This window comes from Anopheles gambiae, chromosome 2, assembly GCF_943734735.2.
Source record: "Anopheles gambiae chromosome 2, idAnoGambNW_F1_1, whole genome shotgun sequence".
Taxonomy (NCBI): Eukaryota; Metazoa; Arthropoda; class Insecta; order Diptera; family Culicidae; genus Anopheles; species Anopheles gambiae.
In genome coordinates this window covers 62,973,443-62,990,800 of record NC_064601.1, presented here as the reverse complement: position 1 = coordinate 62,990,800, position 17,358 = coordinate 62,973,443, and the positions used below count along the sequence as shown (strand labels likewise).

The 17,358-nt window shown below is 37.9% G+C and overlaps 1 protein-coding gene across 7 annotated transcripts in view; it reads left to right on the top strand.

Annotated features, from left to right (window-relative positions):
* The window catches only part of LOC1268691 (U4/U6 small nuclear ribonucleoprotein Prp3), a 32,557-nt gene that overhangs the window by 180 nt on the left and 15,019 nt on the right, over nucleotides 1-17,358 (top strand). For 3 of the 7 annotated variants that reach the window (XM_307259.5, XM_061641046.1, XM_061641047.1), the window contains exon 2: nucleotides 104-1,310. In XM_307259.5, the coding sequence (XP_307259.4) occupies nucleotides 413-1,310 (898 nt within the window). In that variant the 5' untranslated portion in view covers nucleotides 104-412. Of the gene's footprint in view, nucleotides 1-33; nucleotides 1,311-12,423; nucleotides 12,494-17,358 lie in introns of those variants that run through there. The other 4 variants (XM_061641045.1, XM_061641044.1, XM_061641048.1 and 1 more) reach the window with 3 other exon arrangements.

The following is a 17,358-nucleotide window of genomic DNA, read 5'->3' as shown; positions in this document are numbered from 1 at the left end:
GGTATTGATAGAAACAATATGAATCTAACATAGTATTTTTTCGTGATCTTCACTATGCTCAATTTAATCGGTTATAACTCTTTTGGTGTTCGATTGTGGTTAGAAAAAAATCGGCTACAAGGTCATCAGTTCAATTGATTCCAGCGATAGACATACGCTGGTAGAAAATCTATTAATCATTATAAATAAGCGTAAAGCAGCTCGACTGTGTGACTAAATAGAGGATTTGATCGATGACATACGAAATAATGAACCGCACTCGGCTGTAAACGATATCTTCGCTTCATTAATAGGAGACGCTGACAAACGTTTGCAGAATACCCAGTAATTTTCTAACAAAAAGAAGTAGCGTGGTAGCCAACCAACGAATGCAATCAATTCATCTGTTTTAGTTGAAGGAAACAACAAAAAAATGTCGGAAATAGTAAACGGAAATAATATTTCTGCCAACCACATTAAAAGAATGATGGAAAATGCGCAGCGAGAAATCGAGCAACGTAAACGAAAACTAGAAAACATTACTTTGAATAAATATCCAGATGCTTCTACTTCTTCCGATGCTGCTGCTGCAGCAGGTAATGCCAAAACTACAGCCGTTGTGACAAAACCTGCTGATGGCCCTATTGAAAAAAAGACACGCGATATGTCCGGATCTGTAACAGGAACATCGGACATAGAAAGATCAAGAAAAATTGCCCAGCTTCAAGAACAAATTCGGGCCAAACTTTCTGGAACATTAGTCAATGTTTTACCCCTACAGCCTGCTACTGACAAACCGAAGCCGCTTATACTGGATGCTGAGGGCCGTACTGTAGATGATAGTGGTCGTACAATTGTTGTACCCCAACTTACCCCTACGCTAAAGGCTAATATCCGTGCCAAAAAACGAGAAAATTCTAGAAATCAGCAATTTGTAGAACGTGCGTTTACCGATGAATCAAATGAGACACACTTTCATGATGATCGTATTACATTAAAACCAGCAGGGCGAACTAAGCGTTCATTACGATTTCATGAACCTGGAAAATTTCAACAGCTTGCTGAAAGATTACGAATGAAGATACAGCTAGAAAAATTGCAGAACGAGATTTCGCAAATAGCGCGCAAAACTGGAATTAGTTCAGCTACAAAACTTGCTTTGATTGCTCCTAAATCGGACACTTACTTAAATGATGTACCCCAAATGGAATGGTGGGATTCTGTCATATTGATGGATGATTTGAATACCTTGAACGCACAGGGAAGTATTGCGATAAGAGAATCTTCGATAACTAACCTCATCGAACATCCGACGCAAATGCGACCGCCAAGTAAGTATTAGTAAGTTGCATCGATTTGATTGTGGCTTTACCAAATTAGAAACACATTCGGAATATAAGTTAGAAATAATTATATGTCTATTTAATTTAAGTTAGAAACAAATAATATCTATTTTTTGGCGATTGTCCTATTTTCTTTCGGTATAACGTTTAGCCTAATGGCTGGCCCCATTGCTCCTTATGCCATTTCCCGTATGATGTATGTACTCTACTCGCATGAATAGCAGCAATGCAAAAGGTGTTATTCTATGTCATGACGTAACTCCATTTATGTCTGCACTAGATAAATCAATCCATCGAATATCGAGTTTCTTAGCCAAAATATAATTATGCGTGGGACATACCAAGTTCTTTATAAAAAAATGCATTCCCTCACTTAATTTATCAAGTCCGTTGCGGGTGATTTCTTAATCTAAACTGAAAGCTAGCTGGCTCTATTTCTTATGCTTAGCTGAAGCCAGTGAAGTGTTCAAAAATTTGCCAAATAATGGTTAAAAATAACCGAGCATCGCACAATTAAGATCTCAGATATGACCTCGGTTAAACCTTTTTAACCGAAAATATTTGCTTAAACTGATAATAGGACCCTTCACGATTCTAGTCAGCTTTTTGTATGGAGTTTAACAGTCGGAGGCTGAAATCATGTAAACACTCCTTATAAAACCATACACAAAACTAGCCTGCAATTTTCAGTCTCGATTATTCTAGCCTCAAAGGTGGAATTAGATTCGAGTAGCTGCTTGAAAAATGGCATAACAAGGTGTTGTTTACTTTTATCCCAAGGTGCATTAAAGAGATTTGGTGGTGGAATCCAGAATCTAAGTGTATGTAGTCCAGGTGGTCGCATAGTATGTTTTTTATAACAAAATTTGAACCTCATTTTTTTGACCGAACAGCTGAAAACTTTTGTTCAAACAAGCTTTCTGGAGGCTTGACGAATACACAAAACACAACGCTTGAAATCTTCATTCAGAAACAGAAGCGATAAAAATCAGCCTTCTAAATTCATACACCTTGAATAAGCCCACCTGTATTTTATGCCGACTTATACGGACGTCACACGAGGCGTAAACTCAAAAAGTTTACGCTTGATTTGTATGGGAGAGCGTAAACTTCCTGTCAAAAGATTTCAGGGTTGTATGGCTGAAAAATCCAGTTTACGCCAAAGTTTACGCTTCGTGTGACGTCCGTATTAGATAGCTGCTCCAAAACTGCATACAATGCAAATAGCTGACAGGCTGAAATTTCAGCCTACGAACTTAACACGGAAAGGGCACCAATAACGGATTACAGGGGTTTCGAGGATTGTACTGACATGTAGGAGAAAGCGGGGCAAAATGGCACTGTTAAGGATATTGCACTGTACAGGCGGCCCCCGAGATACACGGTACCTCTTATAAGCGGATTCGAAGATACGCGGTTTTCTAAATTTGACAGTTCTTTGGGCAAATTGTAGTGATTTGACCCATCAATTCTAAAAAGCCAAATATGTTCCCTATTAATCGAATGTAAAAAATAATTTTAAAAGATTTGAAACTGTCAAAATTATATGAAATAATCAATTTGGTGGCTAAAACCGCCCTCTACTTGCAAAATTACATGAAGATTAGTGATATTTTGGCTGGAAATCACGAGATTCGACTTACGCGGAAATTCGAGATACGCGGTATTTTGCGGCCGTTTTCGGTCCCCATTAACCGTGTATCTCGGGGACCGTCTGTATCCTTATGGATAATCACTTTAATACTGTCAATGGCAACCAAAAAACCATCATATTCCAGGCAACCGGGCTGCCCGGGTAGCCAACGACTCTGGGAACTTATACAGTGAACCCTCTCTTATTTGAGAGGCGATGGGACTGTCGAATAAGAGGGGTTTTTAAATTACAGAGGTGGAAAGTGAATGAAAGGTCCATCCAAACAAGAAAGAGACAGAACATTTAGTATGCAGCCTTAACTGTTGCTATAGGAAACTGCGAACCGGATTGCCAATTTGAGCATACATCATTCAATAACCATGGCAACACCATACACAAATAAGAGGGACACAGATTTCAGAGGTTTTCCAAATTAGAGGAACAAAAATGTACTGGAAATCAAGGGACTGTGCAAAATGTTCAAATAAGAGAGGTTTTTCAAATTGGAGAGGTGTCAAATAAGAGAGGGTTCACTGTATTATCTTTTGCATGCGTAATCCAATAACGACGCAATATTCGGATGAAAATTAAACAAACTACAGCGCCTACCGTAACTACATGGATAGTCAGTTAATCTTTATCTAGGCCGGTTGGCCATAAAAAAAGATTTTTATTTTACACAAACAGGATTACTCCTGACTAAAGCTAAACTATGAACTATATCTGGCTGACTCTAGACTTCGACTTCGACTTCGACTGACTAAACCTAACGAGCTAATGTTCTAACGTGGCCGCTGGTTGCTGGCTGCATTGGTCCGTTCTCACGATCGGTCTGCGTGTCGCATTACTTGCGCATGTCGCCGTTGTCCGCTCGTGGCCGGTGTAGCGTTACATCTTCGTCTGCTCGTAGCCGGTGTGGAATGCCAGCTTGCAGTCTGGTTTCTAGCGGGTCGGTCTAACTAGTCGTTTTCGTGTTTTTATTAAAAAAGAGTATTAAACAGCTGAAACTACTTTCCTAACTCTTAAAATATTTTAATCATACAAATATGCATTCATTCATTTTGTTAATTTTTTTTTGTAAAAACATGAAACGAATACTTGAGTGTTTCCAATACACTGATGTACACAAAGGCTATACGTATGTCACACGTAAACGTAAACACGTAAACTTAGGCGTAAATTGGATTTCAGCCATACAACCCTATAATCTTTTGATAGGAAGTTTACGCTCTTCCATACAAATCAAGCGTAAACTTTTTGAACTAGACGCGGATCAATGTGTTCGAGAAATGTGCCACAGATCCAGTATTGCATCCGATGAATTCAGGTATCATCCCTACCCGCAAATTTCCGTTAAATGCCTTCTAATCGCCTTGTAATCGCCGGCGAATTGAAGGCGATCAGCAGTGCATTTAGCAGTAATTAAATGCCTTTGAAATATGTCAATGAAAAATTTCGCTTTTAATTTGAAATTTGAAATTGCAACTGTCAAAAGAAAACCTTACAAGTGTCTTCAACACTGCACTGTTGTAGTGTTCCCAGATATGAGCGTGAGATTCGATAGCACGATTTACGTGTTATGTTCTCTTGCGTTAAGCTCTGAGCTATTTCATTTTATTAATGATGGTCTGCATTATTCGGTTGTTAAAGACCAACCCGTTGCAAGGTGTTAATATATCAAACTCATTTCGATAAAACTAATAAAATGAGAAATGAGATGCATATTTCTCCCATCCTGATAATGATGGGTGAAGATAGAGTAATTATTATGTTTTTTAAAAAGGTATTATTTTAATTTTGCTTCACAAAAATTTTGTTTTTATTAATTATAGCGAGAAAATATTAATATAAAAAGAAATAAGCACAGAAAAAAGATCATAAAAAATCAGGATTTGAACACACGCTTTCTCGGTTCGGAACCAAAAGCGTTGTCACTGCTCTATTTGGCAGTTACATTAGTAAGGGTGCAAAACCAGTATATAAACAAGCTAAGATGGCGGCAAACTATCTGTTCTCGTTGAATAAAAAAGTTGAAAGATTTCGAAGAGTACCCGTTACAGCCGTGAAAGTTTGGGTTGAAATCTTTATTCGCCTTCTAAGGCGACTAAGGCCTTAAATGCCTTCTGAATGCCTTCAAAGTCGTTTAATGCTGGTAGGGATCAACGTTTTCAAGCATCATACCGCGGTCTTGAGGTAAAGTGTGAAACCCTATAAAATCCCTGAAAAAGTTATAATAACACTTTAAAAATCGTTTAAAAATGTATCGCCTTGAAACTTTCCTAAAATATATTATTTGTATTTTTGGACGTTTTAAATGTATTATTATTATTTTTTATTCAAAAGAACGGTACAAATGCGGGAGTTATTGAATTGCTCGGAAGCAGGCGTTGACGTGTTCGCAACGCAAAATAAAATGTTTAAATTTTTTTCGAATAACTAATGCGTAAAACGAAGATTCTTCGTGACTTCACGGTTATGCCGGTCTAAGAAATATCCCGCAACTTTTTAGTACATATAATACACGCAGCCAATTAGTCTGTTATTTGGTCCGTCGCATGCCCCGATACCACAATGGGTTTTTGGCGGGATGAAATTCAAAAAATCACCTTTGTAATAGCGGAATTCCAAAGAATTGGTATTAATACTTAGGGTTAAACTAAGAAAAATACCAAATATGAGCTCTTTATCTTTTCTGGTTCTCTATAATAGACCTCTCTAAGTCGAGACTTGTTAAAAATCGCAGAAACATCTTCATTTTTTTGGAAAACTTTGAACTTATGTAACTTTTTCAAATACGAACCGTTTTTGATAAGTTTAGGCATTTTAAAAAGGATATATAGTCAGCTTTATAAATACATAAAATATTTCATGTTAAGTTAATTTTATGATAAAATATTCGAAAATAACTGAAGAAACCTCCTGAAAATTTTCCTCCTTATAATTTTTGACTGATGCCATTATGAAAGAGGCGTAGAGTGGCGTTGTCTCATATATGTCACAGAATAGTGTAATATATATACTATCAATATGTGAGTTTGCTACGAAAATTTGCGAACGCGATTTTTATTGAAGTTTTTTTCACATAAACTTTATACAACATTAAAAACAGACACATGCGTAACTAGGCGGCTCCATACGTGTCAGATGTAACGTATTTCGTGGATTCTATAAAAATATATTCTTCGTGCTTTTGATCACCTTTCATTTCCATTACGAAGCTGTGTATCTTAGTTTTAGTTCATGTACTTATCTAATGTGTAAATTTCCATTCTAACCTAACTTTTTCTTTTTCTATATACAGTAGAACGTCGATTATCCGGGCAGCTCGGGACCAAGGTGTGTTTATTAAGGAGGTGAATTGTTAGCGCGTTTTCCGGGCGCCATCATTGAGTATTGTTATGTCAAATCGCATACAATTTTCTATACCCCCCTCCAGCCCTCCCCGATTTTAATACCGGAGCCCCCAGTATTGTTATGTCAAGTCGTGAAATGTCAATTTGCTCTGAAGCACTTCACCTCCTAATATCCATACACCTTGCTCGGGACCACACGGTTGCCGGTTAATCGATTTGCACGGATAATCGTCCAAGAAATGTCAAATTCATATAAAAAATATAAAATTCACTTGTTTTACGATTAATTTACCTTGAATCTATCGATTAATCGTTAGTAGAATATTATTTTAATCAATAACAATAGGTTTAACAACTTTTCACGAACAAAAATGAATTTCGAAAATACCACTAGACACTACAGAGCTGCACAAAAAACTGGTTGCTCACTTGACTATCGCTGCAAATGTTCGCTGTACGTTTGAACAGCTGTCACATTTATGCGCACGGTTAAGCCGCCCGCCGGTTAAACCGCCCCCGGATAATCGACGTTCTACTGTATATAAAAATTTCGTGTAACGGTGTTTGAGGTAAGCAACCTCCGAAACGGCTAAATCATTTTCAACGAAACTTTACACACACCTTACGTGGTATGAGAATAGGTTTTAAGACATAGTTCATGTTCAGATGTTACACTAAACTTAATTTAATTGCAATTTTCTAACTCCCTTCTAATACAAAGGACAAAATTGTTGTTGTTGTCGGTCGGTGTACGTACGACGACAGTCGGTGTGAAGCGCGGTTTACACTGGCGTACACACCCGCAAAACAAATTCGAGCAGCTTGCAAGCTCGCATAAGGCCTATTAATCGCGATAGCGTTATAGCGCCAGTGACCTCGCATGAAAGCAGGTTGTGAGGGTAAGCAGTTTTTTCGACCGTAGTTTTAGCAGTTAAAATTAGAGCACTCTGCAAACATCTAGGTGTTAGGAAGAACATTTCGCACACACAACTTAACCGGGGTGACTATGGGCTTCGAACGACGAGATCCGTTCGCCGCGGTTGTCAGAAGGCGCTCACTTGGCGCTCAGTTTTAAAATAACGTACCATTGAGAGACCGTAAGAAGCGCGCAAAAGAATGAGTTCTACCTGCCGGGGTCGAACGTTCCCGTTTGTATGGGGAGAAATCCGCGAGGTTTTACGTTGCGGATTTGGAACGAATGTTGTTTTCAATGTAACGTTTTGCTTTAAATTTTGCTTTAAATTTTGCTTTAAATGATTGAAGTGAATTGAACTTAGAGGTATATAAAATTTTGGAAATGTCTTGTGATCTATTTTCATTAAAAAAGTTTTCATCAGTTTTGAAAATTTATATAAAAAAACATAAAATATATATATATATACATATATATATATATATATATACAAATATATTTACATATATCACAGAAATATTTTTATTTATATATATCGATAAAAATATTTACATGTTTTTCATTTAAATTGGTTACACTGCTGATAACTTTATAGAAAAATATCGCAAAACATTTTCACCATGTAAATAGCGTTTATAACTCTTTTAAATAAAATCAATCAGTATTTTCATACCTTTTTTATAATGTAAATCCAATCCTGACGTCCCTCCTAAATTAGAAATAACTTAAATTCAAATTTAAAGATAGTGAGTTAAGTTGCCTTATAATTGATAACAAATCATCCAATAAGGATGTAACGAATGAAATCCAATACCAACGGCAAAAAAAAAAAATCAAAATTCTAAACTTAACCATCCTTGAATCGTAGATATAAACGTCTTTAAATGCTTGACAGTTGTATCTCATGATTCTTATTCTCTCATGAGCGTCGAACGGATTTCGTCGTTCGAAGCCGGTACTCGCATTGAACATCTCATCCGACCTTCCACTAATAGCTATCTCTACAGAAGTACCATTCGATTTTACCATAGTTTCTGCATACTTCCCTAATAAAATGCACTCCTCAAACGAACTTTCTGTATACTTAACACAAACTCTTAAACAAATAAATGGCCCAATACTACTTGTAGGCGATTTAAATGCTTCTAACACGTATTGGAGTAATACACAAACTAACACTAGAGGAAAAATTCTCTATAACCTTTTTGACCTGAACAATTTACAAGTAATAAAAAACTCGTCGCCCACTCGCATATCCAAACGACGGCACAGGATCATGCATTGATCATTGCGTTGTGTCGTCTTGTTCCACTGAACAATTCAGTTTGGTAGGTTTGGAAGATTTGCACGGTAGTGATCACTTCCCAATCCTCATTTTTGATAAGCATGGGGATACGCGTCCACAGTTGCGACCACGCTGGAAATATAATGAGGCTGATTGGTCTAGTTATCGTTTTCTTATCGACAGGGTTATTGTTGCGTTGAGCAACAGTCAAAATGAACGCGACGACTTTCCAGATAATTTTACAAATATATTTATTGCCGAAAGCTTAACCAACGGTGATAACAGTAAAAAAAAACTTCTGGCTCGTCGTACGGTTAGAATAGAAAAGAGCCGCCGCACTCTGTTTCTTTCCGTACATCCTTTCCGTACGCCTTATCCTTTCCGTTCGCATTATCCGTGTGTTATCAAGTATCAGTTTATCTTTTACACCGGGCAGTCATCAATACGCGTTTATAATAACAATACGCGTATTATAACATCGAACAGTTGCCAGACTCGTCGCAACAGTTATTGATGGGTCGACACTGCTTTCGGTTGATAGTTTTTGCAGCATTATTCTTAAGGCAGCAGAACTAAGCATCCCACGAACGTCAGGCAAAATTCTCAAAAAGTCGGTACCATGGTTGAATGACTCGGTTGAAAAAGCAATAACAGCACGAAGAAAAGCTCTACGGAAATACGCAAATCAGATAGCCAAAAATGAAATAGAAAAAGCAAAAAAAGTAAGTTGTGAAAAATTCGTCACAAGCATTGACCCATCTCTTTCATGCAAAGAAGTTTGGAGTATGGTGAAAAATTTGACAGGAAATGGTCAGTTCTCATTTCCAACACTGTTGAACAACAACGAACCAATCACTTCTCCATCCTGCATTGCAGAACATTTTGCACAATATTTCTATGAGGCATATGCAGCTTCTAAATACTCAGCTACCTTCATTCAACGCCACAAATCTCAAACAATATCATCCATATCATTTGGTGATACAAATAATCAATCGTATAACAAACTTTTTTCCACAGAAGAACTAAGCTGGGCTTTGAGAAAATGTAGAGGAAACTCTGCGGGTATAGACGATATCGGCAAGCAGCTTCCTGAGCGTGCATTACACTGCCTTCTACAAAAATATAACAATCTGATCGTCCCATTTCCAAAGGCAGAAAAAGACAGATTAAGTGTAGATAGTTATCGCCCAATCTCCTTGCTGTGTTGTATGAGTAAAGTCCTGGAACGTTTAGTCAATCGACGACTAATTCAGGAACTAGAGAGCAGAAATCTGTTGAGTGACAAATAGCACGCTTACAGAATCGGCCGTGGTGCTAAGACTTATTTTGCTTGTTTAGAAAACGTTCTCACTGAGGCCAAAAATAAAAATTATTACACTGATTGTGCAGTAGTTGACCTATCAAAGGCCTTCGATCGTACCTGGCGTCCGGCGATCCTTGAGCAATTGAAGAAATGGGGATTTGGAGGAAGTCTAACGCGCTTTATAAAAAGTTTCCTAAGAGACCGGACGTGTAATGTACTGATTGGATCATATACCTCTAACATCAAGGTTTGGAGAACGGTGTCCCTCAAGGTGCTATATTATCATCTACGCTTTTTCTAATAAGCATGGAGTCTTTATTACGAACGATACCTACTAATATAGACACATTCATTTATCCTGATGACATTATACTAATTACTTCAGACAAATCAGAAACAAGAAATAGAACCAAACTACAAACCGCACTCAATAAACTTCATCATTGGTGTTGCTTGACAGGTCATGATCTATCAACAAAAAAGTAAAATTCTACATATATGCAATAACTCACACAAAAGGACACTTAAACCTATAAAAATTAAATCAGATATAATTCCAAATGCAAGAGCAGTCAAAATTATAGGAGTTATCATTGACTCAAGGTTAAAATTTCGGCAACACTTTCACTACGTTAAAAAAATGATCAAAAGCAGATTAAATATTCTTCATATGTTAGGTTGTGGAAATAACAGATCGGCAAGACGCACACTTCTCACTATTTTTAACAGTTGGTTTGTTCCAAAATTATTGTACGGCATTGAATTCATTACTATGGGCGATGCCAACTTTGGCTGCAGGCTAGTCCCAACGTACCACTCTACTCTGAAAAAAAATACAGGAGCTTTTATCACTAGCCCAAACACCGCAGTACTTTGTGAAGGTAGACAATTACCGCTCGATCATGTTTTAGTCCTTAAAATAGTAAACCTGGCTGGCAGACTCATTGAAAAAGGAATCGAAGCAAATTCTTTTGTAGATAGAGCCAACAAGGTGTCAAAACAACTAACAGGTCACAGCATGCCCAACATAGCTAAACTCACAAGCTGTTCAACTAGACCTTGGTACGACAAAATCCCAACAATCGACTGGACATTGCAAAAACTAAGCAATCACGAACAACAAATAGTACAAAACTATCAAATGCTCATCGCCAACAAATATAAAATATATGATAATATTTATACTGATGGCTCGGTCTACAACAGTTCTGCGGGCTGTGGCATAACATCGCCAAATGCTCGCTGTAGTATTAAGCTTCCGGAGAATACATCAATATTCTCTGCAGAGGCTATTGCTATTATGATAGCAACTGAAGAAGCGACCGTAAATGACAGACCTAACGTTATTTTCACAGATAGCGCTAGTGTTCTGAAAACATTAGAGAAAGGTTCCTTACGAAACCCTTACATACAAACTATCGAATCACTATCAAACGACAGGTCAATCGAATTCTGTTGGATACCAGGACATAAAGGAATCGCAGGAAACGAAGTAGCTGACCGTCTTGCGAATGAAGGTAGGATGATCAAAAATCGTGTAGATGGAACTATCTCTAGAAGTGATGCATCCTGGTGGTGGAAAGTATTGATAAATCAAAGCTGGCAAAACATTTGGAACAAATCACCCATTACCAACTTAAAAAAAAAAAAAAAAAAAAAAACTACCGCTCCATGGAACTATCCACTAAATCACAGCGATCAAAGAGTGTTAACAAGGTTGAGAGTTGGACACACCCGACTTACACATACGTACAAACTTAAAAAGGAATCACCGTTAATCTGCCCATTTTGTGCATGTGATACAATGGTGGAACACATTTTAATTATTTGTTTTGGATATTCCGCAGAATGAAAGAGACACAGACTTGGAGAGCACTTGGATATTATACTTTCCAACAATTACAATGAAATTGAAAAACTTTTGAATTTTTTAAAGGACACTAATATCTACAAACAAGTGTAGGAATAAATATAAAGATAAAAATATTTATAAAAACATAATTTAAATGAAAAAAGCATTAGAATTAACAAACATTTTCACCTTTCACCATTACCATTAGAACTCTTGTATTTTTTTTTCATCTTGGACTTTTAATTCATTTTTTTATCTCAAATAGTAGTTTCCGAATTGTAAATTACGAGAGGCGAATGCTAAAAAGCCTCGTAAAAAAATAAAACACAACAACTCTGCAAACAGTTCTAACAGCGCAAATTGTAGCTTGATGAAGATAAAAAATGATACGCAAAATCTACAAAAAGGCAGTTAGTAATCATGGCAGCCGGGCTATTGAATGACTAGCAGTTTTAAATCTATATATATATACAGTGGAGCATCTTTTTTTCGGGCTAATCGGACCTCGTCTGGATACCCGAAAAATACGGATAATGAGTCTAATTATATATTTAATCACAAATTCCTGTTTTTTTAAATTGTTTAATGTTTTGGTAAAGTGTAGGCAGTTTTTATTAACTTCATGCTTTGCCAAAGAGAATATTTGAAATGTTTAGTAGAGTATGTGAAATGTGAAGAATATTTGAAGAGAATATGATGCAGAGCGATTTTTGTTCTGACAATATGCTCTTACAACCTTTTTTCAAATATCCTTTTCAGCACTCAAAGTCACCTTTGTATTGAACTGTCACTTTTCAACGGCATGGATAAATGAAGAGCTGGATAAAAGGTACCCATATGAACGGTGCTCCACTGCACGAGATTGGTTTTCGAGCTTGATAGAAGTTATCTGTTGATTACAATAATCTACTTATTTGCAAATTAAATATATCAACTTAGGTGGATGCTATTACAAGCTCCTAACGTCTAGTTCTCATTTCTAAAGACATGAATAAAGGCATTTAAATAATTAGATAGAGTAGGTACATTGAAATAAAGTAGTTCCCAAATTCTTAATGAAAAGCTGCTAACGTTATTTGTCCTTGAAGGTTAAAATCTTAAATTTGTTGTTTAAAACAGGGATTACACATTTTCCTATGCATTAACATCACATTCATCCAATACTTTTCGAAGCACTGTACTGTCTTCAGAAGGAGTAATACAAATAAAAAGCTGATGTTTTTGGTTTTACAACTATCCGAAAAAATCAGAATTAGTAGCACTTGTTTCAACGACAGCTACAAACAAAGTATTTACTTCATATGTAAAGTTAAACTCTGTCTTTGTTTTAATGCGTGTAGCTACTGATATTGAACTGGTTAACGAATCTGATGAATACAGCTCATTATACAAAATGTCCTTCTGGATGCATTTTCATTTCATTTCATTTATTAATCCAATATCCGCCATCCAGGCTAAATAAAACAGACTTAAAACTAATCAATCGCTAACACATAAACAAAATAATTCATGAAAAACTAAGCCTAACTAAACTAGTCTTGACCTAGCAAAATAATAAAAGAAAAAAAAAAACATAGGTAGAGCGTAGATGCTATCATAAACTTAATGAAAAAAGAGAGTAAATGAAAACTAAGAAGAATAATTAAAGAAAATTAGAAGAATAAATACGGTTACGGAAAGAGTTACGGTTACGGAAAGGTTAGTTATTAATTGTAGCATAATCCCCTCTATCCTTATATTAAGTTTGTCATGACTTTTGGGAGTTTCTTCTCCCAAAACGCCAATAGATGCTGGTGCATTCATAGTGTTTTCTTGTTATGCCTATGATTTTACAGTTATTTTCCTTATATACGTTTATGATCTGGGGTAGGACCAAAGGGTATTTGGTTATAGTTTGCTTCATTATATGTAATAACTAGCTGATTTACCCGGTTTCACTCGGGATAAAATTGATGTCTCGTTTTAATTAAAAATAGAAGAATATGCAATACGAGGAGTACAAATACCATGATTACAATGATTCGTCGTCTTAACTTTAAACTGCACCTTGATGAGGTTCTACTAAAAGCTAATCGAACCCTTGGGTTTATTTTACGTTTTACCTCTATTTTTAGAGATCAAAGCTTCCAAAGAAATCTTTATTGTGCTTTGGTAAGGCCTATTCTTGAATATGCTAGTATCATCTGGAATCCTCCTACTATTGATGGCTGTTCGAGAATTGAAAGCATTCAGCGCCTCTTTACCAGAATTGCTTTTCGTCGTTTGTTCGGTGCTGCCTCACTACCTCCCTATGAAACGCGATTGCAGTTATTCAATCTTCACTCTTTAAGTTTCCGCCGCCAAGTGTTTCAGGCATGTTTTATTGGTGGCTTATTACTTTTTGCTACTGATGCTCCTGATTTACTCTCGTCCATCTCGCTGTATGTTCCCTCTCGTTCTCTTCGTCCACGTGATCCTCTGTCAATTGAAACACGTCATACTCTTTATACTTTCAATGATCCTCTTCTATCCTGTTTCAGGTTGTTTAACCACTTTTACTATCTCTTTGATTTCGACTCCTCTCTTAACTCTTTCCGTAACCGTATTTATTCTTCTAATTTTCTTTAATTATTCTTCTTAGTTTTCATTTACTCTCTTTTTTTATTAAGTTTATGATAGCATCTACGCTCTACCTATGTTTTTTTTTCTTTTATTGTTTTGCTAGGTCAAGACTAGTTTAGTTAGGCTTAGTTTTTCATGAATTATTTTGTTTATGTGTTAGCGTTTAATTACAGTGAACCCTCTCTTATTTGACACCTCTCCAATTTGAAAAACCTCTTTTATTTAAACATTTTGCACAGTCCCTTGATTTCCAGTACATTTTTGTTCCTCTAATTTGGAAAACCTCTGAAATCTGTGTCCCTCTTATTTGTGTATGGTGTTGCCATGGTTATTGAATGATGTATGCTCAAATTGGCAATCCGGTTCGCAGTTTCCTATAGCAACAGTTAAGGCTGCATACTAAATGTTCTGTCTCTTTCTTGTTTGGATGGACCTTTCATTCACTTTCCACCTCTGTAATTTAAAAACCCCTCTTATTCGACAGTCCCATCGCCTCTCAAATAAGAGAGGGTTCACTGTAGTTTTAAGTCTGTTTTATTTAGCCTGGATGGCGGATATTGGATTAATAAATGAAATGAAATGAAAATGCATCCAGAAGGAAATTTTGTATAATGAGCTGTATTCATCAGATTCGTTAACCAGTTCAATATCAGTAGCTACACGCATTAAAACAAAGACAGAGTTTAACTTTACATATGAAGTAAATACTTTGTTTGTAGCTGTCGTTGAAACAAGTGCTACTAATTCTGATTTTTTCGGATAGTTGTAAAACCGAAAACATCAGCTTTTTATTTGTATTACCCCTTCTGAAGACAGTACAGGACTTCGAAAAGTATTGGATGAATATTGTGTGATTTTAATGCATACGAAAATGTGTAATCCCTATTTTTTTAAACAACAGATTTAAAATTTTAACCTTCAAGGACAAATAACGTTAGCAGCTTTTCATTAAGAATTTGGGAACTACTTTATTTCAATGTACCTACTCTATCTAATTATTTAAATGCCTTTATTCATGTCTTTAGAAATGAGAACTAGACGTTAGGAGCTTGTAATAGCATCCACCTAAGTTGTGTATGTATATTTTTAATATTTGTATTATCTTTGAGTAAAAGTGATGAGACTTAGCTACAGTTGTCCTATTACTTACTTACTTATCCGGCGCTACAACCGCTTTGCGGTCTTGGCCTGCCTCAGGAGTGTCCGAAACCGCTCACGGTCTCGCGCCTTCGTCTGCCAGTCCGTTATCCCGGCCTTAATGGCGGACGCCTCCACGCCATCTTGCCACCTCAATTTGGGCCTACCACGCCTCCTCTGTCCTTGTGGACGGCCTAAAAAGACTTTACGGGCTGGGTCGTCCGTTTCCATGCGTACAACATGGCCAGCTCACCGGAGCCTGGCGAGCTTAATACGCTGTACGACAGTGAGGTCGCCGTACATCTCGTATAGCTCGTCATTATAGCGGCTCCTCCATTGTCCTTCCACACATACGGGGCCAAGTATCCTTCTGAGCATCTTCCTCTCGAAGGCGGCTAAGAGGGTTTCGTCAAATTTGGACAGTGTCCATGTCTCAGAGGCGTATGTGAGTACTGGTACTATATAGGTACTATATAGTCCCAGCTTCGTCCGTCGCGACAGGTTCTTTGAGGTGAACTGCTTTTTCAGGCTGTAGAATGACCGGTTGGCAGCCAGCATCCTTGCGCGCAACTCAACTTCCATACTGTTGTCGCTGCTGACCTTTGACCCAAGATAGGTGAATTGTGGGACGACTTCAAAAGTGCGTTCACCTATCTGTACATCACGCCTACGTAGATTCGGATTATTTATTGGTAGGTCCGCTGATGTTTGCCACCATCAGTTTGGTCTTTGCCTCGTTTATCTGCAATCCGAGGTTCTCTGCCGCCTGCTCAATCCCTTGGTAGGCTTCTGCTACATAGAAGAGCCGCAGACCAATGATGTCTATATCATCAGCGTATGCCAGGATCTGGGTTGACTTATAGAAGATGGTTCCCGTAGTCTCCACCCCCGAGTCGCGGATGGCCCTCTCTAGCGCCAAGTTGAATAGGAGACAGGCAAGCCCGTCCCCCTGGCGCAGACCCTTGGTGGTAGCAAAAGGTCCTGAGAGTTTTCCATCCACCCTCACCTGGCATGTGACGTTGGTCATAGTCATTCTAACTAGCCTTATCAGTTTGGCCGGGATTCCAAATGAGCTCATAGCGTCGTACAGTTTTACCCTGGCTATGCTATCGTATGCGGCTTTGAAGTCTATGAAGAGATGGTATGTGTCGTTTCTGTATTCAGCCATCTTCTCCAAGATCTGCCGCATGGTGAAGATCTGATCAGTGGTTGATTTTCCGTTTCGGAATCCTCTTTGATAGTTTCCTACTATCTCTTCGACGTGCGGGACAAGGCGATCCTGAAGGATCAGGGAGAATATTTTATAGGCAGTATTCAACACCGTAATACCCCTGTAGTTGTTGCAGTCCAACCTGTCTCCCTTCTTGTATACGGGGTAGATGATGCCGATTCCAATCACAAGGCATCGATTCGCTATCCCACACCTCAGTAACAATTTGATGAATCTCGTTTTCTAGTCGTGCACCTCCATTCTTGACCAGTTCAGCTGCAATTCCGTCGGTTCCGGGTGCCTTGTTATTTTTCAGCCGACGGATAGCCTTTCGTGTTTCTTCTATGCTAGGTGGCAGTAGCATGACACTATCTGCTAGTGGTGCTTCTAGCTGTTCGTTTAACTGGTCGTTGAGTAATTCATCAAAATACTGAGCCCACCGCTAGAGGACCTCTGACTGGTTACTAACCAGATCTCCATCCTTGTTGCGACAGCAGGTTACCTTAGGTACAACGTTGTTTCGGTGACCTGCTATCGCTTGGTAAAACTTTCGTGTCGGTCCGTACGCCTCTCTGGTTTGCTCGAGTTCCCGCATGTTTTGCTCTTCCGAAGCATGCTTCTTGGAGCGGTGAACTCGTTTCTCTTCGCGTCTGAGCCGTGAATATTCCTCTGCGCATGCCCGCGTTCTATGCCGTTGCTGCATTGCTCGGTATGCAGTATTCTTACGTTCGGTCACTTGTCTGCAT